We start from the raw sequence: 11,290 nt of genomic DNA, 5'->3' as shown, positions 1-11,290 counted from the left end.
AAACGCTAAACAGTATCCTGTGTAATAAAATACGAGGGGGGGGGGGGGGGGGGGGGGGTATTCATCATGCTTTTAATTTTCACCATTGAGGATACTCCACTCAACCTTTTTAAATTTATTTTTAAGGTTTAATAGGGGAAAGTATTTAGTTGTATGTAAAGGTACCGACATTTACTACAGCTGAGGCCCAGATTAGTCATACGTGGCCGACCCGGTCTGAGTCTGGTCCGAAATATTGGAACATGTTGTGTATTTACTTTAAGAAATAAACTAGGAGAAAGTGGATAACCTTGGTGTAACACGAAGTATTCGTAAGGACGGATAATAGCAAAGACCATAAGGTACGGAGCTTGGGGCCTGTAATTAGCCTCGTCTAGTTAAATACATCTAGATCTTGTATATATATATATAGAATGTTTATCGCTATTTAACTTACTATAAACGAAGTTTACCACACGGCGAATTCGAACAAATCCATTTGCTAAAGTATCGCCTGGGGGAACATACCTTACACACAAACCTCAACCGCGCGCCTAATGTTAATTTACACACAGCACAGGCAAGCCATCATTGCTGACGAGTGTCGTACTATGCATGGCCTTTGAAGAATTGGATAAGACAGTGTAGCTGGTTAAATGACACGCCTTATCGTGGAAGAGAGTTTGACACATTTTACAGATAATCGGCGTTATCTTGAGATCTATCAATGGTAGACGCCGGAAGCAGGTCCGTGGACACGGAAGTAAGCATGTGACAAGTGTCGTTTGGAGTTCACGAGGAGAGTGTGAACGACACACACCTGAATGGCATCAAACGGCAGAACGACATCATCAGGTAAGTTGCATTCTTAATAAGCTCACAATGAGACAAATGTAGTTTATTTTTCTGGCGAACACTGTTAAAATAGGGCAAAACATAAGTTTTTAATGATTAATAGCCTTTTAAAATGCATGATATTAATGTTTCACAGAAAGATTGAGTATATTTATCATTGAACGAATATTAATTAATAACCTTTGACCTATTTCCAAGAGGCTGACGTTTTAGCTCTTCGAGTAGTGCTACTCCAAACGATTTCGGATCCGAAGTTGTTACCAACAGTTTTACGGAATCTTCTACCTGAATTTTCTATTTTGAATTTTAATGTCGAAGAATGCAAATGTGCATTTTGACCGTCGAAAATTCTCTGGTCAGCCGACAAAGTTGTGGCTAATGCGTGTGTATATTGGTCCAAAATTGTTCTGGTTCAGGGGGTAGAGTGCAGCACCATAGAGCCTTCCAAACGCCAGAACCAACCCGTCTAATCCTGAATCCGGCACAAGACTAAATATCTGGCACTAGACTAAATATCTGGCTCAAATTATTTCTGGTGTGTGGTTGGCCAATCGATAATTGTCAAAAAGATATATATCCGGTCCGGTGGCAGTGTCGGGGAACATTTTACAGATTCGCTGGATTAAAATTTGAAGTCACTGTACAAGACAAAATAGAATGCATCAACGGCAATCTCTATTCGTATTTAATTAGAAATAATACAATCAGCCTATGAGTCAGAAAAGCATAATAAATGTCACACGTAGTACTCTAATTAACCCCACTCTGACGTTCTCTGTTGTTACATAACCACAGGTATGAAGCTTACATACATAGTCAGTCGATAAATCATACAAAACATTCTTTGTATACAGTTACATTAATTATACAAACGTCTGGGAAATAACAGATTGATAAGTAAGAAGCATGCACCCACATATATGTGGCTTTCCAGACCACGAAATGTACAGGTGATTTAAATAACTTTCACATATATTAATACGTTAAAATTTAATGTAGAACGTTAAGGACTATCGCAGAACAACAAAATAGACTGTTCTGTTGAGACACCCCCTTGTAAATGGAGTTAAGTTCATAAAAAAGGTGTAGATAGTTTGAAAATGAAAATGCGCTGATTATGTTCATATTTCGTTTTAAAAAAAACCTTGAAAACAATCATAAGTTTTACATTTAACAAACAGAAACACGTTTCGGAATAAATGTTATTTCTAAGTCTTTAAAAAGCGAACACCCTTCCCGTGTAATTCCGTGACCACCATCGAGGAGACGATAATTTGTCACAACTGTTAACTACTTAGTGAAGTACAAAAAATAATATTATTCATATAAAAAGTCGGGCTTTACTTGTTAATAATCAGACAAAAAGGATTTCCCAGAATACGAGAGATTGCTTCTAAGGTCTAGTAGAATTCTTTTTTTCTCCCCCTCCCATACCCGCCCCATCATCCGGCGCTGCGCCCCTCGGACGCTCGACCCCTGTAAGCATACACTCCGAAACATGATTTGCTTCGCCACTGTATGTAGTCGCTTAACATAGATGGTCTCTTTATAGAGGTGGTCTCTTGATAGAGGTGGTCTCTTTGAAGAGATAGTCTCTTGAGCAGGTTTGACCGTACCAGTTTAATTTTGAGATAGGCCCACTGAGTCATAAGTCAGAATACTCATTCGGAACTGGAATTGCAGAGGTGCTCCGTATGGGACAGTCATAAGGAGAACCCATCCAGTAATTATAGATTTCTCGGGAAAAAGCTACGGTTTATGAGGGGATGTCTCGACAGAATATCGCTTTTCTTTGTTAGGATACTTGTTGATGGTTCTTAGCTGCTATTAGTGACACTCTCAGTAGGAAATGACTGTTAACTAAATTAAGATAAAGAATTAAAATATTTCCATATCGTCATTGGTAATTAATATGGTGTCATATAAGCAGTCGTTTTATTGTATCATGATTTGCATTTTTTTCTCATCCGTGTTTTGCCAGAGGACAAATGAGCAAAACAGCAATAAATATCAAAACTAGACATTTAAAAGAAAATGTCAAATCAGTGCGCTTGATCGACTTTTCATCGTTATAAATCACGTCATCACGTGACGTGACATTCGTTACATAGATCTACAGATAAATCAAATATGATACAGAATGCTAGCATGCGAGAATGTTGATGTCTTACCAACAATGTCCTATGCAACCTCGAAAATAAGTACTCTTTGGGGGCATTTTTTAATGTGCCCCCTCCACCGGTTCCTCTTCAAACTCCAGGATGGGTGTGTTGGGGTGAGGAATAAAGCGTTTGTTTCGCCTCATCCTTTTAGAAATCCTGAATTCGCCAATGGAAACAATAAAAAAATAGTTTGAAACCCTGTCTAATCTGAACAAAATCACGTTTACCGGTAGTGTCGGTTTGGACAGTTTATATTGTACTTCTTGATAGATTTCTATAAAATCATGACTTTATTTTAAACTATGATTCACGAGCTTGGCTATAAATCATACCCAATTCTCCAGTGATGCTTTAAACTATTTCTCTGTAGCAAATGTGTTATTTGACTTTTCCGGTCGGTAGAGAATGCAAGTCTATCTATCTATCTATCTATATATTCTGCAACACCCTCTTTCGAGTATTATGTGCAGCGTGCGCGTCTGTGCATATTAAAAGGTATTGTGTGGTGTCCGAGACAGAAATGATAAAGTGCGGACTGGTGCATGCATAAGGCAGAGAAAGAAAGAAAAGTGTGATGAGAGAGTATTTGGTGCTAAAAAATGTCTATAAGTTTAGACCTGCTACTGCCCATACAAGGGCATATTTTATGAAACCTCTACGGATGTTGATAGCTCCTGTTGTACAAAATAGCGGATCTATTATGGACTTTGGGTCGGGGTGTGAAGGAGGGGGGGGGGGGGATAATAATAGTTTGAAGATTGTTTACCTAATATATAGTAACATAGACTCCAACTGAGCTATATTTGGAAAGAGTTCTGATTCGGTGTTGGTCATATCAACTCTGGCCACCTTTAGGAGAACTCTTTCCAATACAGAGCCAGAAATAGTGTATTAGGGTAGGTGAACTATGATGACAGGGGACGGGGGTGAAGGGGACGGGGAAGGGTGAAGTTAAAAATACGCTGACATAGTCTATGGCCTAACAAAGGGAGTATCACTGATTGCCTTCTTGAAGGTTTTAAGTGATGGACTGCTGCAAGCTCCTAGCTAACGGGAGGGCGTTCCATTGGACTATGGTTAGGGGGAAGAAAGAGTATTTGTAAAAGTCCTTATTGGTAGGGATTTGCCGAAAAGATAGGGGGTGGGCATTTCTTGATAGTCTCGTTGGGTGGACTACGTATGGTGGCATTTGGATTGCTACTGTCTGGTAGACTATTTTACAAAATAAACACAGTCTGCTTTTGGATCTTCTGTGTGTTAATGTCTGCCAACCCAGACTCCCTAACATGTCTGTTACACTGTCCAGAGGGGAAAATTAGCCAGACACCCACCTAGCAGCTCTGCGCTGGACCATTTCTAGTTGTTTACTTTGATCTTGGGTGTATGGGTCCCAGACACAGGCAGAATATTCTAATTTAGGGTGAACCATGCCAGTGCCGTGTACGCTGCAGCCTTTACCTTTTTGTCTTTCACCTTGATGTTTCTTTTTATATATCCTAAAGTTCTGTTGGCTTGGCTACTTACATTTTGGATGTCAGTAACCTTGCAAAGTTGTGTGACGTTACCCCATGTGAACTAACATTGTAAAATTATAAATGAAATAAATGAATGAATTCATGACTGAATGAATTCATGACTGAATGAATGAATTCATGACTGAATGAATGACTGAATGACTGATACCACCTGTAGCTTTGGCTCCATTAAAACAGTTCACTATTTTCTTATAAACTGATCTCAGAGAAGTGAACAGTTTTTAAATTAATATATTTCATTGGCAATATAACTATTGAACCAGTAACTTAAACAAATTATTTTGATAGAAAATGATAAAAGAAATTAAATTCAAATAGAAATAATTTATTGTTATCGGAATGAAAAAAAAATATAAGAGCATTAAACGTATATAATAAATGTTCGTCTACATATACATTTTAATTTCATATAAAAAAAATCATAACATATCAATCTGAATTTTCTTTCGCATGTACAGGTGAAAAACACAGGTAAAAATCACAGGTAAATCAAACTAACTTCAAGTTCAAGTTAAGTTCAAATATTTTATTTTCGTGTCAAACACATAGTATTCATAAAATCATAATACATATACCTTTGAATATAAAATGTGTCTAGCCAAAATGACTAATTAGACACGTTATAAGAACAATCACACTATTTACTATCTTCAGACATGTAATGTTATTAACCAGTCCTTGTAAAAACAATTATGCTTGATAAATTTTCATTGATAGCAAGACTATGATTTCCATATATATATAATACCATGTACCCCAACAGGGTAAGAGATATACTTACTTTAACGAAATAGGCTATAATCACTATGAAAACAAATTTCCTGATATGTGTTTTTAAAATATATGCGTTCAGGGATATAGCCATTTCTCCCCCCAAACGTGTTTTCGCTCAAGGTCTTTTATAGTGATACTCGTTACATAATGTATGAAGCGGTCTTTCCTTTATTTTTTGTAAATATGTTTCTCTATACATTGTATTGTGAAAGAGAATAAAGTTGAATTGAATTGTATTGAATTTATACGTATTTTATTCTTATTTAGTATCTAACAGTTACCATAATTATTTAAATGTTACGTTAAGTAGGATAAAGTCAATTCGAATAAGATGGTTACTTGATGCAGCTATTAAGGTAACAACTGCAGTATTTTGTAGAACAAAAAACATCCCAAGATATGATTTACGTATAGCATGTTCAAAGCCACGGTGGGGATTTATAATCCAGAAACTCGCTTACAAGACGACGATATTCCGACAATAAAGCGCAGTCAAAATATTCCTGTCTTTGCATATTGCAGAGTTATCTTCTCTTGAGAGCAGGTATTGATTGCTCAACGGCAGTAGTAAACATCAATGATCTCAATTAGTTTATCGAAGTTGTAGGTCACATTTTAATTAATACCTCTTTTCCCTGGTCTGGTTCTCCTGTAATGATGATTAAATATTTAATTTATAATCCCGTGTTAAAGCTTATTTGTCGGTTTTCTCGATTAAGGCAATGTGAAACTGTGTTGCTGCTTATGTGACACAAAGCCAACAGGTCTCGACATAAGCGGAAACCGAAATATATGTATGAAGAACATTCTGAATCATGCATATTCGTTTTAACTATTAAAGAGAAGTTTTATATAAAACGAATACACACATTATTTGACCGACAAATATGTCCTATACAACTTAAATATCGAGGTAGTTTTTGCACTATTTTCTACAAGACTTTAATGGCTTAAAATCTCTCTTTCCGACATAATCTGATTCAGTACAGTTTCTAATGTGACAATGAAATATACGGCCATTCCACCGCTATTTACTTAGGACACAATAACGGTCGGATGCTTTCTTTACAATCAACTTTTTCGTGGTTAAACATCATATTAAAAAACCACCACGAGTCCATAAAACTTGTATTTTTACATAATTTTTGTATATTATAGAATTGCATAGCTCAAAATATTGTAATTCATGAAAATACAATAATAAAGCAATATATACTAGTACATAAATTATTGTTATGGGCAATATCCAACTTGACAAACAGTACAATACATGTACATTGTACCTAACCCACTAACCATTCCCGATACATGTTTCCGAGGTACGAAAACCTGTCCGGAATAACGAACTTATCAATTTTCTAACTAGAAAAGCGGTGACTCCCTATCGTGTCTATATATAACACTGTGTAAATATGTTGTTACAAATATTATATATATTAGTGTTAATATTTTAAAGTATACTTATCTATTTGGTTGAATTACAGCGTTAATCTCTGCAATGCACATATTACATTGTAAAATATCCTGAGTTCAGTCGCCGTCAATACAGGGAATGAGCTTAAATTCGGCCTTGCTACCGTAGAGGGTGTAGTAAAATAAATACGTGAAAAACATGAATGGCCATCACACCTACCTATATCTGCCAATCAATTTACTTTCATTCATGGTTTAGTTATATCGGAAACAAATTTCATATGTCACCTGTCAATCATTAAAAACGTATTAATTAGGTGAAGATGACCTGTGTTTATCTATAAACACAAATAATTAATTATCACACGTACACATTGCACTCGCTAATTATTGGTTAACCTTAATACTTATATGGGATGGAGATCAATTTCGCTCGGAGCACATTTTTAATTCCATAATTAGCCATTCTATTCTTGAGCAGACATTTCATATTTAATTACATTAGCCCCCGAGGTCGATAAATGCAAATCCAATATGGCGGTCTGTTTATGACAGGTAATTAAAAATTGTCCCCTCGAGTTGATCTGTCTCATTACTTCACAGCTTAACTCTATCTTATGATTATCGATTTCAATGAAGCGGTAAGTTGTTTACCATAAAGGTTAGACACTTTCTTGTTTTTGACAGACTCCTCCAGTGCACCAGGCATGCCCACAGTTCTAGCACACGACCAAGCACACAACGTCGCCCGATTTGTTGCCCAAATTATTCAAAGTTCTGTGGAGATAATTAAACAAGAACAAGACCTACTGAACTTCCTTGACGAGGCTCTGGAAGGCTTAGGTGACGATTATTCAGTCGAAGATTATCCACTGACGGAGCAGAACACATCACCTGCAGAAACGATGGTAAGAAAAATGTACATTGTATTTGCTGAAATTGACGTTGAAATCACTTCGTGAAAAATATATTAATTTATTCCATTTCCGTAATAGTTTCACATCTGACTGGATACATATATTTAGTAGTACTGATTTATGTATATATATAGGATTTTAAATTATAATAAGACAATTGCTAACACAATCAATTCATCGTTTCGTTTGTTTTACACTTTGCATGTATTATATTTGCATAACCTGATATTGAACTGCTGATAACCAATCGACATATATCGTTAATAAATCAATGTTATCAATATTTATTGATTGGACATTCATTCATTCATTTCATTTCATTTCATTTCATTTCTACATGCATGTACATACATTCATTAAGCGCATCATTCATTCATTCATTTATTCACTCATTAAGCTCATCATTCATTCATTCCATTCAAACATAAGTAACTCATTCATCAAACGCATCGTGCGGCATTCTGTCCTTACATTGAATAAGTGCTCCATTCTCTTTCATTGACTTAATTGATTATAAATTCATTCATTAAGCGCAACATTCATTCATTCATTCATTCATTCATTCATTTAAGACGAGTGTAGCACCTATGCCTATTCCTGTATGTCAGTTAAATGGAGAACCGATGTCGGAATGCGACGAAGACGTAAAAAGCGACCAGACATTTACTAAAGAAACGGCGGAGATGGACAATTCAATAGGTGCAGGTAGCGTACAATTGTTGATCTATAATAAATTAAGCAAGGATATGCCCAGGCGATGGTCCATGATTTTATTTTAAAAGATTCAACGAAATAATATCTTATTCATTCACAAGCACCACTTATTTACTCTTACATTCGAAAAATACAAACAAAATGTTGTTTTTTTCGTGTTGAAATATTCATATTTGTTGCAATCCTGACACTTTGTCTTTGACCTTGTAGAAATCCCAAATCTGTCTTTGATGCACACTGATGGTAGCAAGCAGAACCTCAGTGCTTACATACAGGACATTATCCGAGAGGCCCACGATAAAGTTACCACGGATGACGCGGAGATGGCGCCCCTAGCAACGGCGGAGAGCAGCATTCAGGATGAGTCAAACCTCACCGGAATTTGCTTTACTGACGACAGTCCCTCAAAAGAATCACGAAACGTATGTACTTATTTATCATGTTTTGAAGTTAAATGGTGTTTTGAAACCTTTGTACTCCTGTAATCCAGAAACGTATATTTCTGTATAGAAAAAAGAGTAAAATGCAAGCTTGAAAATAATTCATTTCCTAAATATGAAATGCCAATATTTGAAAAGAGATCTCATGTATATTTGTTTTAGTCCTGTAGCAATATGAGGATTTGCTGATTATATGTCTACTTTGTTTGTTTTAGGCAACAAATCAAGATAACAGAGAAGAAGAAAATCTCTCAGAATCTGTAGTAGAAGGTAGGTACTAAATTGTGTAATTACCCGATCAGGCGATGCCGGGCGGTGGTTCATAGTGACAAAACTATACGTGGCATACTACAGATATTTAAAACTGACTACAGTCCCGTGTTGGTGTAGCCATATTTAAAGAAGGCTATTATAATGCTAAGGTCGGACGGCTGAACTGATGAAGACTAATGTTGTGTTTTTGAACTGTTCGAGGATTATAAAAAGGTGTCAGAACGTTTAAGTTGAATATGTCATTAAGACTTGATTCACAATATGTTTAACTAAAACCAATAGTGTCAATTTCCAGAATTTAAAAAAATCTTTTATATTATTATTTCAGTACCAGCTCCAGATATCCACGTAGAAGAAGCGATTATTAACAACAACCATCACGAAAAAACGCCGTTAGATGGTGACATCGACGAAATAATTGAAATCGAGGATGACAGTTTTGGACAGCAATCGTTCGTAGAGATGAATAGTAAGGACAGAGGACTCCCGAATAAAAAACGAAAACGTATGAGCAGAATCAAAGATTCTATTCTGAACCTGTTCTCGTGCACGTCATCACGTGCAACAGATACGTCATAGTATTATACGCCTCATTTGCACAATTGACATTTGAAATTACGCCGTCAACGTCGTTTTATATCGAATTAAACACAAAGTGTGCAGGAAATTGCGCAAGACATACCGGAAATGGTATAAGACAACTCAATACTGAACGGAAGTGACGTTAGCTGGATTTACAGGGTTACCATGTGTTCATTTGTTGTTGATTTCTGGAGTTAACGTTGTTGACGTTGATTAAGATGGCCTCATCTAAGTAATTTTAAACCTTACTTCGCGCCTGATCTCTGTGATATTGGACCAAAAGGACCAAATGTGACGTCATCGATCAAGGAACTAACGAACAACTTTGGTGTGTCAAATGCAGTACTAATAATTTTAGATACTGTTTTAAAGAATCTGGAAGGTTCTGATATTCCTAGTAATAATTCTAGTATAGAAAACACATTATCTTGGAAATATTTATCAGGAAATCAAAATGTCCGGATTAACAAGGTTCCTCATACCAAGTATTGAATCCAGTAGTGCGGACCGATCATTTAGTTGGGTGTTATATGGCTGTATTGTAGGGCAGCTTACCATTCATTGATTTAAATGATGGCTTAAAGTCATTATTGATTCTATACAGGTGTTCCCTAACTCTTTAGCATACGTGCTCTTACAGGGAATTTCTAATGACGTGGACGTCTGCGAGGAAGCATACCGCTGTACTAAATGGTGTTTATCGTATTATTTTCTGTCTGTGTTGCAATACAGAACCGGGCCATCAAATGCCAAAATAGAATCTGACGCCATCAATTTGTGAGTAATTCAGTTTCCTGCCTTGATTGCCATTCAACTGAATTACAACGTTATTTTGTCTAATTTTCATCAATTTCACGAGACAAGTGAACTCAATTAACCGGAAGTGCTTTGACATCCGGTATGCAGACTCGTTCGCTTCCGCGACGGAAGCCGCATTACCTCATTAGGAGAGCGACCGGATGTACAGTATACTTGATAGAGAGGATATTGAGCAATGACACGAAATGTTCGTACATCACAAAGATAAAATGGGACAGGTATCTCCTTATTTTCAATGCGACAATATATTCGTGTATCATACTCGTCAATTTGTGCCTGGAAATTAATAATAACACTTAAATGCTCTGGGACAAATTTATCAATTCCCGTTTATAGTTCGGTGGTGATTTAGATTAGTAGAATTTGTATCTATTGTATCTAAAACTATGTTAATTATAACAGAATCATCTGAATGAAAAATCAGACATTGAAAACTCGGTGAAATAGTTGCCCAGAAACCATGTCACGTGATACAAAATGGTAGTTCATTATTGTAGCAAGTGTCTGAACGATTTTCCTCAAATAAGTGTCCTCTTAATAGGCCAAATTCATGTTATGCATAAAGATCATGAGATTGGAATTTAAATTGTTTTTTTTTATACCTTTATTCGTTGCCAATTTTATCATTTTTTTTATATAAAATGTGTTATTTTATATAAGGGTCTTACATGTACTATTGAGAGAAAACTGTATCCTGTTTGGTTCGAAAGGGACAAAGCTCCAATCAAGTCGGTGTCATTTGAAATCAAATATAATATATTTCTTAAAGTATTCAACTTAAATATGCATTGCGTAGCTGTAAGATATAATTGTGATATATTTTGTAA

The 11,290-nt window shown here is 36.0% G+C and overlaps 1 protein-coding gene across 2 annotated transcripts; it reads left to right on the top strand.

Annotated features, from left to right (window-relative positions):
* The first annotated feature begins 567 nt into the window (after positions 1-567).
* Positions 568-11,070, top strand: LOC110443646. 2 transcript variants are annotated; one of them, XM_021487992.1, is made up of 6 exons: positions 568-834; positions 7,406-7,626; positions 8,208-8,334; positions 8,560-8,771; positions 9,005-9,059; positions 9,391-11,070. In XM_021487992.1, exons 1-6 carry the CDS (start codon positions 804-806, stop codon positions 9,639-9,641), a joined length of 897 nt encoding a protein of 298 aa, XP_021343667.1. In that variant the 5' UTR covers positions 568-803; the 3' UTR covers positions 9,642-11,070. The 2 variants fall into 2 exon arrangements, with proteins under 2 accessions (XP_021343667.1, XP_021343666.1); XM_021487991.1 differs by having other exon boundaries at positions 569-834; positions 8,208-8,340.
* Positions 11,071-11,290: the final 220 nt, after the last annotated feature.

This window comes from Mizuhopecten yessoensis, unplaced genomic scaffold (genome assembly GCF_002113885.1).
Source record: "Mizuhopecten yessoensis strain PY_sf001 unplaced genomic scaffold, ASM211388v2 scaffold716355, whole genome shotgun sequence".
NCBI lineage: Eukaryota > Metazoa > Mollusca > Bivalvia > Pectinida > Pectinidae > Mizuhopecten > Mizuhopecten yessoensis.
The sequence above is the reverse complement of the archived record's forward strand: the minus strand, read 5'-3'. Positions and strand labels throughout refer to the sequence as shown.